Source organism: Hypomesus nipponensis, chromosome 13, assembly GCF_054491055.1.
Source record: "Hypomesus nipponensis isolate SF chromosome 13, ASM5449105v1, whole genome shotgun sequence".
Classification (NCBI taxonomy): domain Eukaryota; kingdom Metazoa; phylum Chordata; class Actinopteri; order Osmeriformes; family Osmeridae; genus Hypomesus; species Hypomesus nipponensis.
In genome coordinates this window covers 1,947,806-1,968,779 of record NC_140373.1, presented here as the reverse complement: position 1 = coordinate 1,968,779, position 20,974 = coordinate 1,947,806, and the positions used below count along the sequence as shown (strand labels likewise).

The following is a 20,974-nucleotide window of genomic DNA, read 5'->3' as shown; positions in this document are numbered from 1 at the left end:
TGTGTACAAATAGCATACAAATGACATAGACATAGAGAGAGAGAGAGAGAGAGAGAGAGAGAGAGAGAGAGAGAGAGAGAGAGAGAGAGAGAGAGAGAGAGAGAGAGAGAGAGAGAGAAGGTGGGGAGGGGAAGGTAGGGCAATGACCATTTATCCTACAATCGCTCCAGTCCGCTGCTGAGAGAACTTGGTAAAACTTAAAAGAAGATTGAGGCTTTAGGAAGTCAACAAAAGTTTCAGTAGCCTACTTGAAATTGAGGGGAAATCGTATGTTTTGGAAACGGTGTAAAAGGACGCCTTTTAACATCTTCATCACCAGCGTGGCTGTGGCAACCTTATATGCTGAACAGCTTTGAATCACATCTCTGTTTGACACAGGTGATAAGTGAGCGTGAGTAGAAGACAATACCTGAAAAAGGAGTCATACACGCACATTAACCACCCAGGTAAAATGTCTTATGTATGGTCATTTTTTTAAATAGGCTCAAGTATTAGGCTATAAAGTCTATGATGTGCGTTGCTCGTAAACGAATACAGCATATTAGCCTTAGGCTAGCCTACAGTATATAACATTTACAGTTTTCAATTAAATTATAGCTACTCTTGTTTTATTTTCTAAATGTCATTTTAATATGAATTAGTAGGCCTATTAGGCATTAGAGTTTAACAGCTGCCGGGCACCTGCTCTGTTATCTCCGTCGTAACTCGCCTTCCCCAAAATTGTGTTTTCTAAAAGTTGTGTGAAAGCAACCATACGAATTTGATGCTACTCTGTGAGATGGTAGCTTCCACGGAACTTATCTCAAGTTGCTTTCTCGAAAACTTAATCTAGACTCCACATATCCTCAATTTATTAGCGTTAGTTATTTTAAATGTAGAGAAATAGCCGTAACATGTCCTATAAGACAGACATTTCGACAACGCTGTTTTGTGTGGGGTGAAGGGTTAAGGTTGGGTAAAATGTATTCATTTGCATGTGCCTGACTTCACTCTCCCTGAACACAGACCCCGTAGTCAATGTGACCATAGTGACCATATAGTGGGCCACGCGCATGTTGGTCAGCAGCAGCAAGAACTAAAACGCAATAGCAGCGACTGGCTGCCCTCACTAAACAAGCAATTGACTCTCCTTGCCACGCAGCATCAGATCACATAATTAGCGGATTTGTATTGTAAATTATATTACAAGAGCCTAATTACATTTTAAACGCATCAAATAAAGTAGCATGTCTGTGATGAAGTTAGTAGCTGCCCCGAGACAGAGACAACGAGCATCCGTCGCCCCCACCGGTCCCCGGATTTAGTTAGTTAGACGCTCGTCTTCAACTCAGCGTAATGTGAGCCAACAAGAGCACAGACGAACAGTCTGGCTCAGCATAAACAGAACAAATGTCTGGGACTATACGGTCGCTATTAAAAAGCTTGGCTCTGTTAGGAATGGAGGAAACGTTGTTAACAGAGAAGCTGGTGTTAACTCTTTAAGTTACACTTCTAAAGTTGAAGCTCTAACATGGGTATGATTTTATTTCGAAAAAACACTACCTATGTGGGTTTGGGTGAATGAATAAGGTTAAGGATCGATTTGCACATATCCGGGTGACGTCACCTAACGGTGCAATTCTTTGACCCTCAACTTTGTTTATTCAAGTTTCGTCTCTATTCAGAGAGTCAATATTTGTCTTCAGGCGTCATAAATGATTAACAGAGGGTCCTGGGTCTGGAAACTTTGGAAATTCCTCCACTTTTAGTGTCCTCTAACATGCTTATTCACTATCAAAGTGTATTAAACAAAGAGTGTTATACACAGAATTGGAAATACCTTCACTTCTCTTTGTATGATTAGTTTGCTAATGTGAGCAAATAGGTGGCTGGATCTGTGTCCTGCTGACTCATGTTTACCAGACTGGGTGTATCAGGAGTCTTAATAGCCTGACGCGATTCTCACCTCACCTTCTTAAGACGCCCTCCTCCTCTAACCTCCTCCACTCTCTCCTCCTCCTTCTCAGTGTGAACAGGTGCTGCTGCAGCCCACTAGCCCGCGCAGCCAAGACTCCCCAACAGCTTCCCTCTTCCAACCGTGGTCACCATGGCTACCACGGCCCCCCCCCAGGGATGCGGTATAGGCGTGAGCTCCCTCTACTACAACCTGTGTGACCTGGGGTCAGCGTGGGGCATCGTGCTGGAGTCGTTGGCCGGGGCGGGCGTGGTGGCTTCCTTCGTGGTCCTGGTGGTGGTTCTGGCCAGCCTGCCCTTCGTGACGGACAAGAACCGCAAGAACTCTGTGGGGCTCCTGGTGGGCTTCCTGGTCTGCACCCTGGGCCTGTTTGGGCTCACCTTCGCCTTCATCGTGGGGAAGAACTTCTCCACCTGTGCCTCCCGGAGGTTCCTGTTCGGGGTGCTGTTCGCCGGCTGCTTCTCCTGTCTGCTGATGCAGTGCGTCCGGTTGAACCTGCTGGCCAGGCGGGGCCAGGGGCCCCGGGGCTGGGCGCTGTGTCTGGGGGCGCTGGGGCTGTGGTTGGTGGAGGTGGTCATCAACACCGAGTGGCTGATCATCACCGTGGTGCGCTACCCGCTGCCTCCCCTCAACGCCACGGCCGCGCTCGGCGTTGCCGCGGACACCCCGTGTAACATCGCCAATGTGGACTTTGTCATGGCGCTCATCTACGTGCTGAACCTGCTGCTGGCCGTGGTGGTGGCGGCCGTGCCCGTCCTGACGGGCAAGCACAAGCAGTGGCGCCAGGCGGGCGCCTTCATCCTGCTCACCGGCCTGGTGTCGGCGGCCGTCTGGGTGGCCTGGATCGTCATGTTCGTCTACGGCAACGGGAAGAAGGGGGGCCCCACCTGGGACGACCCCACCCTGGCCATCGCCCTGGTGGCCAACGCCTGGGTGTTCCTCATCCTGTACAGCATCCCCGAGCTGTGCTCCCTGACCCAGGAGGAGGAGGGCCAGCCGGGCTTCGGAGAGGACCTCTACCCCAGCCGAGGGGTGGGCTACGAGACCGTCCTGAAGGAGCACAGCGGACAGAACATGTTCATGGAAAACAAGGCTTTCTCCATGGACGAGCCCAACTCAGGTGTGTACACTCGCACAAACACGCACGCCGACCAATTTTGTGATCGCAGAGTAATCATAAAGAGATCATTAGTGGGTCTCCCTAAACAGCATGGTGTTTTGACTTGAACTGGAACATCCCACACAGACATCTATCACGCCTAACAACACCTTGTTCATTAGACGGGCCACTGGGGCTTGCTTCATTGCACGTGAGGAACGTTGAATGCTAATGACTGGGAACAACTCTCATGTGTGGCTCTGACCTTGTTTGATAGTTCTGCTTTGATAAATCAGCCTTCTCAGTTCAGAAATATGACCTTCACATGCGACAAAACACCCAGATCAGGTTGAGTGGCCAACAGTAAACACAGGTTCCTGGAATCAGTGAAAAAGAGCAGAAAGACAAGCGAGGACACAGAGTTGAAGAGCTGTGAGACGGTTCTACGTTTTCCAAATCGACATGCTGACCCCCCCTGAATTTGATATGCTGATGTTTTGATCTGGTTGGCGGCTGGTATCAGATCCAGAGGTCCCAGATAGGACAGGCTATACCCACACTCCCCCCTCGCCAGCCTGGCCTGTTCACCGCTGGCACAGTGGGAGAGAGAACTACGAGACTGGCACCCTGTTGGCTTCATGCCCCAAAACCCCACGGATCGTTTCCTGATCTACAGTTAAATGAGCTCCTCTCCCTCTCACAGTCACACAACTATCGATTCAATATGAATTTGACTACTCGTTTTTCATGTGCCATTAGGTTGTTCAAACTGGATATAACATCTTAAAAGATCCAACATTAGTTTTATAACCTTGAGAAAACAGGTCTGTATCGGGTAGCACCAGGAAATGCAAACCGACACTGTTTGTAATGAACCCCTTTAACTTTTTGTTTAATTGAGGATGTTAAACCAGATTTAGGATTTTAAAATTAAAACCATCCACCTCATATTTTCTCCCATACATTCCATTTCCATTCTGTGCAAATGATTCACAGGGAGATGTATTACTTGTGAGTTAATGAATGGCTAGTATAGACCAAGAATCCAAACCAGAACAACACACACAAACACACACAGGCTGTGTTTGCGTTACCGTGTCACCGTGGTAACTGAGGCGTGGCAGCCAACTGTATCGTCGTTGGGAGGTATTTCACAGGGGCACCAGGCATTTCCACCTGTGGGAACAAAACAAACTCCCGGATTTATGTTTGTCTCAGGACACACAGTTGAGTACACAGACAGGATAAAGTACCTCAGCATCTGTTGGTTATAAGGTTGTCACAGCAACCACGTAGATAGTGTTCAGTTGCTCACTACTATTTTGGGCGTTTGTTACGGCTTTGTCAAAAGCAAACTTGGTTAATGTAAAGATGTAGGAAGATTAAGACACGCAAGAGTGCAGAGAGTCAACAGCATGACCCGTGACTCTGTTTGGATATAAATATAAGGATGGGTGTTGTTGTTGCTCCTCCCAGGAAACAAGCCGGTTTCTCCCTACAGCGGGTACAGCGGGCAGCTCCGCAACTCTGTGTACCAGCCCACTGAGCTGGCCCTCATCAGCAAGGGAGGGGGGAATGTGAGTACTGACCTCGCCTGGCTACACACACACACACACACACACAGTCACATACACACAGTCACATACACACTGGCACATCTATTCTACACACTGACACCACACACTTGGATGCACATGCTCTCACACTCACACACTAGAACACACACACATACACACACACACACACACACACACAGGGAGGGGTTCTCTAAACCAGTGCAGAAGACCTCTTCGGGGGTTGTTGCTACGCTAGTCTTGTTTAGTCCTTGGGGGTGGTGCTAATCTTGTCGTTACCATGACGCCAGACGCCCCAGACGGAGCTGTCGTATCACACGGTCATTCCCCGGGCCTCCACCACCTCCACCACCTCCACCACCTCCCCGGCCCCCAGCGGAGCCAGCACCCTCTCCCTGCACGCCGGCCAGGGGGGCTCCGACACACACAGCCAAGCCACCAACAGCGTAGGTGGAGAACTGGCCCTGAAAACTATCCTGCCGCCTCCCCCTGCCACCTCCACCTCTCCTCGTGTCCACTATCGTCTGAACGCCCTCCCTCCCTCCACTTCTCCTCCTGTCCACTATCGTCTGAACGCCCTCCCTCCGCCCACGCGCTCCTTTCTAACCCTGCTGTAGCCATAGCAACTTTTTTCTTTTTTTTTTCTTCAACAGGTTGGTTCTGAATGGCTTCTTTGTGTTGGCCTTCAGGTTGAGGAGAGGGTTCTATCTCTCCCAGCCACCTGCCTCCTCCTGCTGCTGGGCACTTCCCACTCACTCTGCCTCTTCCTCGCTCTCTCCCGCGTCCCTCTCTCCTTTTCTTCCCCGCCCCTCCCCCCCCCCCCTCTGTGTCTTGGTCTCGCGGCGAGATTGAGAGATGGACTCTTACATTTGTAGCGGCGTTGTCTTCTCGTACTTCCTGCTTCCTGCCCGGTCTGCCCTTCCAACCTCGGTGCTACATTCAGCCTTTCTGCTGTTTGAACACATGCTTAGGCGGGATATGCTTTTAATGATGTGGTGGATGACAATAGTAGCATTGGTTACCCTAATCTAACAACATGACCTCTCTCATTCTCCTCAGGGTAACGGACTTCATAAGAAACCCCAGTGGTGAACAAAACCAATACTTCAATCAAGACTCCATTACCCAGTTTCCATTGCATCCGTTGACTGTTTGGCTGTTGTCACGCCAGCCTTTTAGCTGGCTCTAAAGGCTCAAAGCTCAGACTCTGCAGGTAGAGGTTTGGATGTGCAAGCCATTCTCTAGAGATGGACAATTCCTATCCATGTGTCTGTCCAGACAGGACAGGACAGACACATATTTGGAAGCCAGAACATGTTGTAATCCCCTAGCTTTGGGGTAGAACAATGCCTTTAGCCGAGGTCACCAGGACTGAGAGTGAGAACTCAGCTGAACATCACCAAACAGATGAGGTGGGATTACGCTGACATGGCAGAATGCTGGAAGATAATAGTGTCCCTGAGCATGGGGTGGACGTTGACAGACACACACACCCATACACACACACACCCATACACACTAACACACACAAACAAGTTCATACCAGTCACTGAAGTGGACGTGCTTTGGACAGCAGGGTCCTCAAAACGAAAGGAGCGACAGCTGGGATGGAATATACCACCTGCTCTAATCCCCGGGGGTGGGTGAATGCTGGAGCATTCCATGCCTGGATCCATTGACAAGTTACGTTAGTCACAGAAATACCTCTCGAAACCAAAGTTTAAGAGTTAGTAGTTTAGTAGTTTGCACTTTCAAGATTGATAGACAGTTCTCAGCATGTGTCATTAATATATAGTGCCTGGCTTTTTGATGTCACAAAAGAGAGTTCACATAGCATATTTAGCCATGTAAATCAATGTACATTTGTTGTAAAGAACGTATTGCATTGTATGAAACACGTATGGTTATCTGAATCTGAATATTGAAACAAAAATATTCACAGCACACTCTTGTGCAACTTTCCAGACCTAATATTTAATCAGCCAATAATTTATGTTTTCAAATTACAAATTTGTTGATTGAACATACCAACAGCTAATGATCCTTTCAATGTTTTGTTTTTTCGTAATAAAATAAATATTCACTGGTGAAATACCGTCCTTACGTAATATTTTCTGCAAATGAACAACTGTTTTGTAGGGCAGGTCAGTGACGCGCTGCTGAGAGTGTTATCTCAACGGACGATCTTGTGGGTGGAAAATTACTTCATGTTGTCTCTTTTACATAGGTCATTGTCATATTCAGCTGTGATAAGGCTGTCGAACTCCCACCTGGGTGACATCAGACACATCTAGTAGGTTCCAGGTCGAGGTTGTTTCAGGCCCGCATTACGCAACCCCGAGGGCACAGATCAAAAAGTATTTTGGTGGTTAGTGCGGTTAGCGGAGTCATGAAAAAAAATGACATGCAGTACATTCTGTGTACCGAAACCATGACATCCAAATTCAGTCTTGCTTATTTACATTCTTCCATTTCCTCATTGCATCAATGCGATCACAGTGATGTGGTTCCAGACTCCAGGAAAAACTGAAATGAGGAAGGTCTTTTCCAACTTACTCTTGTGTTTCTTCACTGTGACAACTGTCATTTGAACAGGACAAATACAAGCCCTGTACAGTAGTTCATCTTTAAACCCTAAAGTGTAATTAATCACCGTTGTAGCTATCTGTTATCAGTCATCAGAGACATTCTCATTGCCACCAAGGTTATCAATAACCACCAAAGTTTATCATTTGTTTACATGGACACAATGATGAGGTTTTATTATCTGGCCACGCCTGCTAATGTCTGCTATGACAACGTTAGCTGCTAGCGCCACACGTCACTGAGCAATAATTCCAGGGCTGTTGAGGGCAGAGAAAAGTTAGCCTGTGTGACAGCTCAGAATGTGTGTGGCGCTAAAGTCCAGCAGCCAGCATATTTGCATCACATTCTATCAACGTTGGTGCGTGGTTGAGGAAAAACTGAGCCATATAAAATGTCTAAACATTTTCTATCACCCATCTAACATTAGGAAATCCAGCTCAGTCCATATCCGTTTTCGTCCCCTTTCCTGAAAACACACACATTCACCACAAGAATGCGGTGACCCACGTCCGTCCCCTGACGCCCCCACCTTCCTCTCTGGGGCTCAGGTTTCAGTCTGTACCCTGATACTGCAACCCCACCCCTGCTGCTGCACTGCTTCAGGGCGGATTCAGGAACACCCTGGGCAGCTGTGGTCAAGCAGCAGAGGAGTGATTTATACATGTTTACCATCGGCACTGTGGCTGCCGCTGGGCCTTGATAACCTCCAGAAGGAGGGGCCGAGGCCAAGAGCTCCACGACATGCACACTGCCCAACACGGGAAGTTCCCTAAATGACCCCCTGGCTCTAATGTCGTAGATTGAGAGCTCAAATTTGGTTTCTTCTCAGCCTCCCATATCGGAGGTGCGAGAGCAACAAAGGGGTATGGGAGACGTCGCTGCAGGCTGTTTCAGGCTGTAACAGATCGTACAGGTAATGTGATGAGCATTCTCTGAGGACTAAAACACAGACTGAACAAAGACTGAACACAGGTTTTGAAACCCGTGGTTTATGTTCTATTATAGTGGAGAAAGAATTGAAGAGAGATCTATGATGTCATAGCAGGAAGAACAACAGGATGTCCCTAGCTCTTTGGGTTACAGCCAGAGATGGCAAAAAGACACACATCCTTCTCTCAAGTATAGATACTGTTTAAAAAGACTGGTTGAAGTTGAAGTACTGACTACACTTTTTCACTCAAGTTAGAGTGAAGAAGTGTGTAAATGTTTTTCCGCAAATATGTTTTAAACCTTTAGATTTTATATATATATATATATATATTTCTATATATATAGAAATATATATATATATTTCAAAGTTTTTTCAAAAGTAAAAAAAAAAACTCATTCACAGGAATGAGTTTGGCTGACCGGTCACAGCCTAAGATAGAAACCTACCTGTGTCATTCAGTGGAGTATCAGAACACCACTGAGAGCTGAATGATGCCAGTGGAAAAAGCAACACAATTCTTGGATAACATTTTATTACTGGGAGGAAACATAACTCCCAAGCATGCTCAACAAAAGGTGCAGTCTCTCTGACAACACGCGTCGCACCTGTAAGCAAACATGGAAGTGTTTTGTTCCAGACGTGATGCACGTCTTTCATGCAAAAGGAACAGATAAGCCACATAGAACAAAGTCTGAAACATATTTACACATTAGTAACTCCCAGTTATATGACTGTGTTCGCTTCTAATTCAAATGTATATATTTATTGTGTAATAGGACCTGTGCCTAAGTGAGACTCTGGTTGAACCCATAGCAAAAGAGTCCAGAATTATTATTCATACTTCATACGTCAGGGGTCCAAAGGGGGTCCAAGCTTGTTGACTGCCCCCCGCTGCCCCCCTCCCTAGAACTGCCCCTGTGCCCAGCACATTCTCTGACCCACAGTGTGTCCTGAGCTCAGGCTGCACTGGGCCTCTGATCAAAGCCCCACTGTCCCGACAACGTAGCACTGCCTCCAGCCTCGCCCGCCATCCTCCGGCCCCCACACCCCCACCCCGGATCACAGCCACTCGGGCCCCGCTGCAAACTGAAAAGCAGCAGCAGGATGGCTGGAGCGGGGTTAGGGGCCCCGGGGCTGGGCGCTGTGTCTGGGGGCGCTGGGGCTCCAGCCATCCACATCCGGGGCCAACACGGAGCCAAAGTCAACATTTCCCGGCTTTCCTGAACGCTTATTTCCAAGTCATTAATGGATCTTTGAGTAACGAAAGCTGAACTACAAAGGCCCCCCCCCGCTGGGTTCATGAAGACTGAGACGTGCCTTGGAACCCTTTTGGTTCACCACCCACCACCTGCTTTAGAAAACAACCTTTCTCCATGTTCCCTCGTTCTCCCAGTACTCAAGAACCCAGGCTGAATCTCCATCCTGTTAGCAAACAGGTTTACATCATTACCACGGCTGTGACCTCGTGGCAGAGGCCCAGAGAGAGTGTTGGGTGAAGTGTTAAATGCAGTCAGGTTACAGGCTAGAACAGTGGTTCTCAACCCTGTCCTCAAGGACCCCCTGTCCTGCATGTTTTAGATGTTTCCCTGCTCCAACACACCTGATTCAAATAAAAGAGTCGTTGTCTAGCTCTGTAGAAGCCTGGTAACGAACATGCATTTGAATCAGGTGTGTTGGATCTGGGAAACATCTAAAACAAGCAGGACAGGGGGTCCCTGAGGACCAGGGTTGAGAAACACTGTTCTAGAAGATTGCATGCTTTGTATTCAGACACACTCAAGCTGCTGAGTCAATATGCAAAACTCAGGATCCCTGTTCTGATCTTTGGATCAATCGGAACACGTTTTATCTGTGTCACATGAGACTGTTGATCATCACCTTTATTTAGTAACTTCACACTGCGTCAGTGGCTTACGCATACAGAGAGATCCCTTGTTTTCTAAGCACGTAAAGGTTCAACAGGCAAATGTCACTGCCGCATGGCACCAAAATAGTGAGACATGGCACATTCCTTGTGAACAGCCCGACAAACCTGAAGAGGAAGCCAAAAGGATGAAGAGGGTTCTCAATGCTGAGACTGAAAGAAAAGAAGAAATGAAAGCACTGCATGTTTCTATAGGGTCAGGAGAATTACCCCTGGTAATCAACCGGATATTCACCTGTAAAGGTTTCAGAGGGAACACATGAGCACTGGCTCCCCTGTGAGCAGCTCTCAGTTCCACTGTGAGCAGCTCTCAGTTCCACTGTGAGCAGCTCTCAGTTCCACTGTGAGCAGCTCTCAGTTCCCCTGTGAGCAGCTCTCAGTTCCCCTGTGAGCAGCTCTCAGTTCCCCTGTGAGCAGCTCTCAGTTCCACTGTGAGCAGCTCTCAGTTCCACTGTGAGCAGCTCTCAGTTCCACTGTGAGCAGCTCTCAGTTCCACTGTGAGCAGCTCTCAGTTCCCCTGTGAGCAGCTCTCAGTTCCCTTGTGGGCAGCTCTCAGTTCCCCTGTGGGCAGCTCTCAGTTCCCCTGTGAGCAGCTCTCAGTTCCACTGTGAGCAGCTCTCAGTTTCCCTGTGAGCAGCTCTCAGTTTCCCTGTGAGCAGCTCTCAGTTCCACTGTGAGCAGCTCTCAGTTCCACTGTGAGCAGCTCTCAGTTCCACTGTGAGCAGCTCTCAGTTCCACTGTGAGCAGCTCTCAGTTCCACTGTGAGCAGCTCTCAGTTCCCCTGTGAGCAGCTCTCAGTTCCACTGTGAGCAGCTCTCAGTTCCACTGTGAGTGTGGGCAGCTCTCAGTTCCACTGTGAGCAGCTCTCAGTTCCACTGTGAGTGTGGGCAGCTCTCAGTTCCACTGTGAGTGTGAGCAGCTCTCAGTTCCACTGTGAGCAGCTCTCAGTTCCCCTGTGGGCAGCTCTCAGTTCCACTGTGAGCCTAATTGGAGTTTTCTGATGACTTCTCATCCATGTTTGTCTCGTTATCCGGCGAAGCCCTCTGTGGAAAAGGCTTTTGTTTTTGCACGATCATTATCATTACAGAAAATGGGCACAGACGGCACCACCAGTGGGCACAGACGGCTCTACAGATTTGGATTTAACAGTCAATCAGTCCACCATTAAACTACACATCGTATTACCCAGGATAACTATCAAACACAATCATATAGCCCACATGCATTCTTAACACTTCATCGACGATTTATATCATGGTCTATTTCCCCTTCCTGTCACATGATAATCCTGGTCCCTGCTCTGTGTTTTCCCTTGTGCGTGCTCGTCCGGGCAGGTGAGTGAGCGGTGTCATTGAGATGGTCACTGTGGTGTGAGCTGTGGTGCGGCTGCTGCACCCTGGGGCGGATGACCACTGTGGTCTTTGTGCGTGTGGGACAAAGCCAGTCCTGTGTCTGCATCAGTCAGGAGGACACGTGCACCTCGAGGGTCGGACGGAACGCTGCCGCACCACTTCCTGTCACCTGCTGCCTCATCCTCTTGCCCTTCACGGTCTTCTTCTGCCTCCGAACACAGAAAACAAAAATCAGTGTAGAAGGTGTTTAGTTAAAATCATACTTCAAAACTTGTTGACCCCGACGGATCAAGTTGGTTATGGACAAGGTCCAGCAGAGACAGGGTGGCAAAGGGAGGACTTTCAAATCTGCGGGTTCTGCGATGGTAATACGCACTGCCTGTTCTTGGAGGAACCTCACGGGAGCTTCAGGTGTGGAACCGGACTGTTGACACAGCTGCAGTGAACCCGCATGGGTCAGGGCCAGGGTCGTCAGAGCTTGTGCACATACAGATTAAACCAACAGACCATCTCTGGATATTCAAATGTTGGGGTGGATGGCCAGAGATTTGTGGGATTCAAATGCTATGATCCTTGACGGTTGTCCTCTTTCAGTAGCTATCCCTCTTCCCTGGCATTGTATGATGCATAGAGGGCTGAAGTGGGGAATGTGCAGTCCTGGTGGGAAACACTGACAGGTCTATTGTGCCTCACAGGGAGGATGAAAGTCCAACCGAAGCTCTTTATCCCCTGGGTCACAGCACACCACAGCTAACAGCTTCAAAAAACATCCTCAAAATGAGTGTGTGTTTGTGTGTGTGTCAGACTTGTCACAGTCTATCCAACCCTCAATCTCTGCATCAGACACACCTGAGGAAATAGCTGCCTGAGGTTCCCTGGTTACCAAGGGAACAAACGTTGAAAAGAAACCCAATCCGACTAGGGTTTGGAGACTGGCTTCAGATGCAGAGTTAAGGGCAGTGTCTGAGTAAGATCCCCCCACCGCCCCAACTAGAGACATACCTGGCATACTTATGGATTCACTCTCCCTCGCTTCTCTCATCTTTCAGCTCCTTGTATCTCTCTCTCCCCCTCTCTCCCCCTCTCTCCCCCTCTTTCCCTCTCTCTCTCCCCCTCTCCCCCCCCCTCTCTCTCTCTTTCTCTGTCATGACTACTTACTATTTGTTTCTATGGCAAGCCTATCTTTGAGGCAAACCTCAGTCAGGGAGGGTCTTGCAATATCATCATAAAAACATAACTGAACCACATGAAGAAACGCCTCTATCAAGGAGAGGCAGATGACTGGGTCATCTGATGATCTAATGTCATCTGAGACACAGAGACAATCCTTAGTGCACTTGTTATATTTCAACATTGAGACACTTAGTTTGATCGGTGACATCGCCTTTGACTTTGAAACTTATGGTCCTGAGATAAAAGCTGTCCATTTCACGATGACGGAGAACATGGCTCAGGGGAAGCCTCTCCCGAGATAAGCTCATTCCCAGGTAACACATCTGCTGGTGTAACACACCTGCTGGTGTAACACACCTGCTGGTGTAACACACCTGCTATGAGGCCCGGTAAAGCTGCTTTGTTTCCATGGATGTGGCTTGCAAACATTAAGTACCCACAGGGACCTTCCCCTCACACAGGCACACACACACACAGGCAAGCAAACACACTAATCAGTGAAGTGTTCAAATAGTTAGCGAATAGTTAACAGGAAAGGTATGGTGAAGCATTAGCCTGACAAAGAGTAACTACATTAAAGATAAACGTTTTTCACACATGATCATCACTGGGACATTCCAGAGACCAAATCTGCCTCAGTTCTGCCTGAATGCTCTTTGAATGCAACCTGATCAACATGGATCAGTCATAAACTGGGACAGTCAAACCCTCTCTAAGTGGTTAGATAATACAGCTTGAAATAGTCTCATATAAGTAGGAGCTGTATGGAGAGATAACTGAATGTATCCCCAGTTGTGTATACACAGCTCTCCATAGTCCATGTTATGTACATATTGACCTATGTCTACTGCGCACTAGGAGAAAGCCAAACGTACTCTTTACACAAGTGAAGAAAATGTGCTCTTGTTTGCCAGCCATTGTAATACATTCAGTGCAAAGTGTTTTTCTTTCAGGCAAGCGATTAATTTCTAGGAACTGCTTTGGGTCAGGAAGAAGTAGTTATAAAACGTTGGCATTTAAGCTACAGCAAAATACGCAGCTTGTTGCTAAAAAATAAAGGACGTTTAAAATCTCGCTGTAATGAAGCCACTGACAAATACGTGTGGCTTAGTTTAAAACACTCCAAGTTTATGAAATGTCTGATGCACGCGACAGCACAATACAATATACGGCTCATGAATGGCAGTATTGTTTTAAAAACATATCTAATAGTCTTATACAATCTAAATTATCTGCTATACTTTCATATAATTACATTTAAAAAAATGTTATAATAAAGAACATCTTGGATTTCGATTCGTTTGATTAATGTTAAAATACTGCCACCTACTGGGGACAGTTGCCAAAACAGCGGTTTTGAGAGAGGCCGTCCCTAAAATGATCTAAAGGCTTCAATTGGCCGACACAGCATAAGACAACGCTTGATTTGATTGGCCATTGGTTTTGTGTCAACGAATGACAATGATTGTTTATAGTGTAGATTTGGGTCATAGTTCACTCATGACATGGCCTCTGAGCAAACAGCTAGTTCAAGTCATTGACACTTTTGCGGATTGTGCCTTACTTCGGACATTGAATATACAGATATGTAGTAAATAAACATACATATATATCATGTTTCGTCTTAGCGCACATGTCGTGAGATCAACGTCATCTTTACAGAAGGTTGGTATCTAGCTAGCTATTTAGCTAATATTAGCTACCTGTCTGGTTACTGATGCAGCTTGGCTAGTAGACACAGTTAGCTACAGCATACTGTACAGCTTGTCGATGTTCTTACTTAGTGTGAATAGCTGTTAGAGAGCACAGTGTTAGTGCACACTGGCTGGCATACAAGAATGTTATTAAAAATGAGGGGTGTTACTACCGCATGCGATACCATATAAAGCCAACATTGTTTACAGTTGGCTAACACCAATTGCCTCGTTATTCCCAGTCTTTTCCGTTCTACACTTCGTCGTCAAGTGCACTATATAGGTGCAATACCCCCCCCCCCCCCCGTCTCATATCAACCGTCTCTTCCAGCTGTGTATCCTCTACCTGCTCCACCTGGGACAGCAGGTCCCACGCTGCTTCAATCCAAGCAGATGTTTTTACACTGGGACTGTCCGTAGCCTCTGCCACGGACCAGATACACCCACCACAGCGGCCCTCGAAACCTCACCCCCAAACAGCCAGCCTGTGACCGTCTCAACCGCCTCCTCAGACCCCCAGGGTCCACCGCCAGCACCCGCTCACTGCTGCATGAGTGGCTGTCATAACTGTGTTTGGATCGAGCACGCGGAGCAGCTCTTGAAGTATTATAGCGACGGAACCGAAAAGGCCTTGGCCGCTATCGAGGAGAACGTCGAAGACGAAAACCTTAAAGCTTACCTGAGAATGGAAATCAGACTGTTGAAAAAGCCTTGATTTAGGTGGATCGTTTTTAGTAATTGTGTGAGTTTGTTGTGTGTTGGATTGAAACAGGATATGGGTTTCCCTGTCTTTAAGGGTTTCCTGTTTTGGACAATGAGAGAAAGCCAGAATTCACTCTCCAATTAAGTTTGATCATACTTTTATAACAACATATCAAACATTCTGCACTTTGTTATTAAGCAGTAAAAGGCCTACAATATGGTGGGTACTGTAAATGCATACTTTTACTGTAGTTTAAACATGCACAAAAATATTTTATGGATGTGAATATTTTATATTTATTTGAATGCATGTTTCCTCAGTTTTATTTAAAATGTATTTATGAATTGTACATTTTCTTCTAAATATATACTTGAAAGAATGAAGCCAGTAGCCCTCAAGATTGTGTGTTTGACAGATTTGAACTTGCTGAGGTGACCCAGATAGACAGGAGGGGTGGGTGGGTGGGTGGGAGGGAGGGAGGGAGGGTAAGGGATGACATGCAGGAGCAGAACATGAAGCACATAACTGTACAGTTACAAGAAGTTCAGATGTGTGTTCATAGAGGAGCAGAGGGTTGTGGTTTTGTCTTCTACCAAACTGTTCATTCTTTGGGAGGAGAGCATGTAATTCCTGGTATACCCAGTGGGGGTGCTGTGGAGTAAACACATGCCCACTCTCCATCTAGGCTGATTCAGTGTTTTTGCCAATAAATTCCTGAATGAAAACCCGTTCCGCGTGCACAGAGGGGCACAGAATGCAATGCTATCGACCAATCACAAGAATACTCTGGGTAACCAGGGACGATCGAACAGCAGGACTTCTCCTTCGCTGAAGTCTTTGACTCAGCAGAGCTTCTGAGTCAAACTGACCAGGCACAAGGCTGCTTGTGTAGGTGACTGACACTGATCTCACTGCCTTGAGTCAGCAATGTAAGTCCTGATTACTCACAGTGGGCCATGCCATCCCGCAGTTCAAGGGCTTGATCTGGGTTATTTGGGGGGATTATACGTAAGATAAGTTCTTCTCCAGTGATCCTGACGAAAGGTTCTGACGTGATGGAGAAATGAAATGCTCAAGCTGAGGTCCCACGTCACTGTGAAGATACGTCACCGTGGCGATCAGGATGAACCTGATGCTTTTGAAATAACTGCTCTCTTTTACACTCACCCAGCTATTGCTTGTCTGCTGAACAATCCACAAATCTGAACAATGACTTAAACTTATACAAATTCATACATTTAGTCATTTAGCAGATGCCCTTATCAGAGCGACTTACAGTAAGGGGACATTCTCCCCGAGGCAAGTAGGGTGAAGTGCCTTGCCAAGGACACAATGTCATTTGGCACGGCCGTGAATCGAACCAACAACCTGATTAATAGCCCGACTCCCTAACCGCTCAGCCATCTGACCCCCTTATTCAAGGTTAGGACTTTGGCTTTGCATTGACATTATTTAACCCTCAGAGGTTGCCTATTCTGTATCATAACAAGTGGGAATGACTTCCCAATTAGTCTTTTCCAGAGTATTGAATGTCAGAAATATAGAATATTTTGAGTGCACGAAGGTCCACACAGAACAGTATATCTCTATGTTTGGCATTGATTGGTGTATTGATTGAAGTCTTGCCCAGACTCCCACCGAATTGTCCCTCTCCTTTCATTAAGCTGATGTGAACAGCGAGGCATGTTTGTCCCATGTGCGATCCTACTGAGAGGTTAGAGGTCATCAGACACAGCCAGACAAACATGGCTCCAGGGCAGTAATGACCCCAACCAAACAAGGCACCACGCCTCACGTGCCACTCACTCAGACCTCAAACCAACTTAGTTTGTCTTAAACTGTGTCCATACTGGATGTCCACTGAGGATTAAGCACAGTGCATGTCTTGGGATGATGTAAATAAAAAACTCCACAATGACTTTGGACTTGTGGACGTCTCAGAGCCACCTGGAATCTGTCATTTGTGATGTCTTTGGCTTTGGATGGACGCACATTTACCAAAAGTTTAATGAGGCGAAAAAATCCATCTGGACCAGATTTACCCAATAATAATCAACTATAAGAACAGCCAGTTTAATCCATAAAATGATGTAGCATGGAGATTATCTTTTGGAGGGGGGATGTGGCCTTGGAGCATGCTCTTGTCCTAAATGTGAAAAGTATCTGAGGGTGAAGTAGCGTAGCTCAAAACTGAATGGGAGAGCACTGCAGTGGCTGGAGGATTACCATGTGCCATCGAATTAAGACAATCTGAGAAATAGCTGAGGGGTGGGGATGGTGTTGTTGACACTGCTGTTAGCCTGTAAAACACAAGCTAGAGATGATGATTGCTTTACACAGATACCCATGAGAGGGGCTGGTGAGGTATTTTAGGCGTGTTGTTGTTAGTTTGAGGATATTCTCCATGCGATGCCTCTTCCCTTTCACTGACGTAAATGTCGATATGTGAGTGATTCATGTTTCCTGTGTAATTAGAAAAGTTGTGGTGTTTTTATTAAGTTTCTATTGCCAGTGAAGACGCAACGCGAACATTTCAAAGACAGACCGGCCAACAATTTCTGTGTCGGCCATCTTGGAAAAGGCTATAGCTCTGTAGGCCTACTTTCAGTCACAAGTAGATACAGTATGTTTGCCAAGATTAATACGAAAATAAAAAATAAACAACGTCATCACCTTGCATTTGTTGTCGACCATATCCTTCTCATTAACCGGCGTCCACATCCCCCCGCCGTCTGTGGCACCACCCTCCCCCCACCCTAGGTGTCTCTGGCAGGGGATCAAGGATGGGAGGCGGCCCCCTCCCTCTGGAGGGGCCAGGGATATAAGAGGACCACTGTGCCCTGCTTGGCCCTCAGAGCAAGCCTAGCATAGGAACCCGAGTGTCGGCTAGAGAGAGCAGCTCTGTAGTCAGTCCCAGTTCGTCTGGCTGTCCTTCACCCAAGCAGCTTGTGAGTATACTGGCTTCCCACTTTGAACCCTGAACCAATGGCATGACTCGATACGCTCAGCTATTCTTCTAGAGAAGAGATGAGACTGAGTAGTAAGTAGTTGGGAAAAAAGAATTGTTTGTGAATGAGAAGGTTTTAGGGGGGGTCTGAGTTTTTTTTTTAAGCTTTGGACTGTTCTTGGCTGTAAACTGTTAAGATGCTTCTGTTCAGCTGTGCATGTTCTGATAGATAACTGGAGTCTGAACACTTCAGTTTTGAGGTTAGAGGTTTCAAAGTTATGTTGTATGTCAAAGTTAAGTCATGTGATGTAACTACATATTATGCTAATTATTGTCCTAGTCAGTAGTAGCTTTCGGATGAGCAAAAAAACTTAACCCTTGAACCCAATACATGAAATTAATATCAGTATATGCTCTCATGAATCGGCAGACTGATTATGCTAGTCAGTACCAAAATGGATGGCATTCAAATGATTGGATTTAACACGAAACATTGTTTGGAAAAAGCATCACGGATTTCACAATGTCATTGTTAGAGGGCGATTTGAGAGGATTTAACAAACCCAAGTGCACGCTCAGCATTTTCTTTGTGTTGTCCTTGCTGTAATGAGATTAGGCCATGTGCTGCTCGCTGTCTTGTTAAGAAGCTGGGGGCACTCATTAATTTGATCTGGGGATTACAGATTTGGGTCATCCAAGTAACCCACACCCAGGTGCGTCCCCCAGACACCCAGTTACAAGTAAATATGAATCTAAATCCCCTTAGTGCTCATCAGATTAGTGAAGGGATTACATTTTACTGTGTCAGACAATAGATGCAAGTTTGAATGTCTGTGAAACAATCGCTGTGATTTAGCAACAAAACACCTGTAACATTCTGGCACATAAGCCCTTTTAGAACACGTCTGATCTCTCATTCCCAAAACAGATATCATCAAGACGACAAACAACTCAGCGGGGTCTGAAAGAGCCACCAACTTGCGCCACATCCACGTAACTTTTAACTATGAATCTTGAGCCTCCGAAGACAGATATCAAATCGGCCACCCGGGTGACAGGCGGCCCTGCCACACCACGCAAGGGCCCGCCCAAGTTCAAGCAGAGGCAGACTCGCCAGTTCAAGAGCAAGCCCCCGAAGAAGGGAATCCAGGGGTACGGCTGAGCGCTTCTGGTCCTTCTATGTCACGAGCAGCCCATTGGACGATAGCTGTTTGCAATTTGGATACGATTTGATACTGTTTTCTATTCCACAGCTTTGGCGATGACATCCCTGGAATGGAGGGCTTAGGAACAGGTGAGTTATCACATTCACACAGTAAACACACGCAGGCACATATGCATACATACACACACACACACACACACACAAACACAGACACAAAGCGTTATGTTTGTGCTCCGGTTGTACTTGTCTTGACACATCTGGGTTCGATCTCCAGACATCACCGTCATCTGCCCCTGGGAGGCCTTCAATCACCTGGAGCTCCACGAGCTGGCCCAGTATGGTATCATCTAGGGCCTCCGCCTGAGGGCGCACATCGTCTGTGCGTTCAAGCCCACGTCCATCTCCCTCGGGCCGGCCTCCACTCCCCCGTCACCCGGATGGACTGGAACTGTCCGCAGTAAAGAACTACAACACTGACAAAAATAGAAAAACGCAGAAAAAGATGCACAAAAAATAACTGTCTCTCTTTCCAAACTGGTTTCTTATTTTATTTCTGCAGCGTCAGTTCACATACAACTCATCATCTGCTGTTTAGCAATCCATCTCTGGGACCTCTTCTAAGATCTGCATTCAGACATCCAGCAGGCCTCTCCCTCCTCTCTGCCCCCCTCTCTCCCTCCTCTCTCCCTCCTCTCTCCCCCTCTCCCTTCTTTTCCAATCATTGCGCTTTCGCTCCCCTCTTTTTTTTACTCCTCTTCTTCATATGAAAGAAAACATGAAACTTACGAAAGCAATGCAGCCTCAATGCGAGGTAAAACAAGTGAGCGACCCGTGAATAGGGTGGGTTCCCAAGTCACGTGCTTCGGTGCTTCTGATGACATCACAGAGGCCTTGTCATCCACGCCGAATACAAAAACAAAAAATCACAGTCCTGTAGAGATGGGACTATTGCTGCCAGTTGCTGAGCGTAATCATTTTAGAGGGACAGATTACCATCAGTCTCCCCACCCCTACCTCTCTCTCAGTCTAACCCACCGTTTTACATACATACTCAACTTCTGCAAGAGACAAATATTTTAACATCCCCTCACACTTATTACAGCTCGTATCGTTATTCCCCTTTTCAACTATTTTCTATCTTTTGTATGATAAATCTCTGACGATATTATTTAACTTGCGACTAAATATTCTCAGGGATAGTTGCTTTAAAAAGTTGTTGGCAGTTTTGGCTCCAGCTGCTCTCTCCTCATTACAATAAGAACCATTGAAAAAATGTATGGAAGGGATTGAAAATTGCACTGTAGCCAATGCTACAAGTAACCAGGTCTATTCATCAAAAACACAGCTCAGATCTCTGTTTATCACTCTATCAGCAATGAGGCTGAAGGGGGAATAGTTGTGTTGCGTTTGCATGCTTTATCTTTTCTTAGGGTCGTCATCACATACGAGAGGACCTTGTCATCTTGTTTGTTGTCCATCTAAGTTTTCTATCCATTTCATTCCATCATAACGATCATCGTCACTCCATCATTGTGTTTGCTCGCGTGTATTGTAGTTTCATAACCATCTCATTTGTGTATCGTTTCATCACAGCTTGATGACAATGTAAACGTGTATGTTGTATCTAGTTTGATTTCAACAGCATATATTTATTTCATGTTATCATTTTGACTTTGTTCCCTTTGTCTCTTTCTTTGGCCATCGCATGTTGGCATCGTGTCCTGTGTCCACTATACGTAAAGTTTGTGTTTCTGTTGCGTGTTCATCTTATCATTATGTCATTGTATTTATTCATCATCATCATTTTGAGTCCAGATCATTCTGTAGTTGCACATCATGTTTGTTTGTTCATGTAGTGGAACATCTTTTCTC

The 20,974-nt window shown here is 46.6% G+C and overlaps 3 protein-coding genes across 5 annotated transcripts; all 3 read left to right on the top strand.

Moving 5' to 3' along the window:
* Window positions 1-97: 97 nt before the first annotated feature.
* On the top strand, window positions 98-6,723 carry gprc5c (G protein-coupled receptor, class C, group 5, member C). 3 transcript variants are annotated; one of them, XM_084670991.1, is made up of 5 exons: window positions 104-378; window positions 2,007-3,074; window positions 4,530-4,630; window positions 4,918-5,073; window positions 5,687-6,723. In XM_084670991.1, the coding sequence occupies exons 2-5, from the start codon at window positions 2,087-2,089 to the stop codon at window positions 5,717-5,719; spliced, it is 1,278 nt and encodes a 425-aa protein (XP_084527117.1). In that variant the 5' UTR covers window positions 104-378; window positions 2,007-2,086; the 3' UTR covers window positions 5,720-6,723. The 3 variants fall into 3 exon arrangements, with proteins under 3 accessions (XP_084527118.1, XP_084527117.1, XP_084527116.1); XM_084670990.1 differs by having other exon boundaries at window positions 105-446; XM_084670992.1 differs by lacking the exon at window positions 4,918-5,073 and having other exon boundaries at window positions 98-446.
* Window positions 6,724-14,089: 7,366 nt separating this feature from the next.
* Window positions 14,090-15,373, top strand: oxld1 (oxidoreductase-like domain containing 1). Its single transcript, XM_084670660.1, has 2 exons — window positions 14,090-14,258; window positions 14,619-15,373. Exons 1-2 carry the CDS (start codon window positions 14,208-14,210, stop codon window positions 15,000-15,002), a joined length of 435 nt encoding a protein of 144 aa, XP_084526786.1. The 5' UTR covers window positions 14,090-14,207; the 3' UTR covers window positions 15,003-15,373.
* Window positions 15,374-18,890: 3,517 nt separating this feature from the next.
* Window positions 18,891-19,538, top strand: pde6gb (phosphodiesterase 6G, cGMP-specific, rod, gamma, paralog b). The gene is made up of 3 exons (XM_084670040.1): window positions 18,891-19,089; window positions 19,191-19,231; window positions 19,377-19,538. The coding sequence occupies exons 1-3, from the start codon at window positions 18,944-18,946 to the stop codon at window positions 19,451-19,453; spliced, it is 264 nt and encodes an 87-aa protein (XP_084526166.1). The 5' UTR covers window positions 18,891-18,943; the 3' UTR covers window positions 19,454-19,538.
* The last annotated feature ends 1,436 nt before the right edge of the window (window positions 19,539-20,974 follow it).

What these genes read in the sequence shown, in the direction of transcription:
- gprc5c (XM_084670991.1), top strand. Translation starts at nt 2,087, where the DNA reads ATGGCTACCACGGCCCCCCCCCAGGGATGCGGTATAGGCGTGAGCTCC. An exon ending in CATGGACGAGCCCAACTCAG is followed by an intron (nt 3,075 to 4,529) that starts GTGTGTACACTC and finishes TGCTCCTCCCAG; the next exon opens with GAAACAAGCCGGTTTCTCCC. An exon ending in TCAGCAAGGGAGGGGGGAAT is followed by an intron (nt 4,631 to 4,917) that starts GTGAGTACTGAC and finishes CCATGACGCCAG; the next exon opens with ACGCCCCAGACGGAGCTGTC.
- oxld1 (XM_084670660.1), top strand. Translation starts at nt 14,208, where the DNA reads ATGTTTCGTCTTAGCGCACATGTCGTGAGATCAACGTCATCTTTACAG. An exon ending in CAACGTCATCTTTACAGAAG is followed by an intron (nt 14,259 to 14,618) that starts GTTGGTATCTAG and finishes CGTCTCTTCCAG; the next exon opens with CTGTGTATCCTCTACCTGCT.
- pde6gb (XM_084670040.1), top strand. Translation starts at nt 18,944, where the DNA reads ATGAATCTTGAGCCTCCGAAGACAGATATCAAATCGGCCACCCGGGTG. An exon ending in CCGAAGAAGGGAATCCAGGG is followed by an intron (nt 19,090 to 19,190) that starts GTACGGCTGAGC and finishes TCTATTCCACAG; the next exon opens with CTTTGGCGATGACATCCCTG. An exon ending in AATGGAGGGCTTAGGAACAG is followed by an intron (nt 19,232 to 19,376) that starts GTGAGTTATCAC and finishes TTCGATCTCCAG; the next exon opens with ACATCACCGTCATCTGCCCC.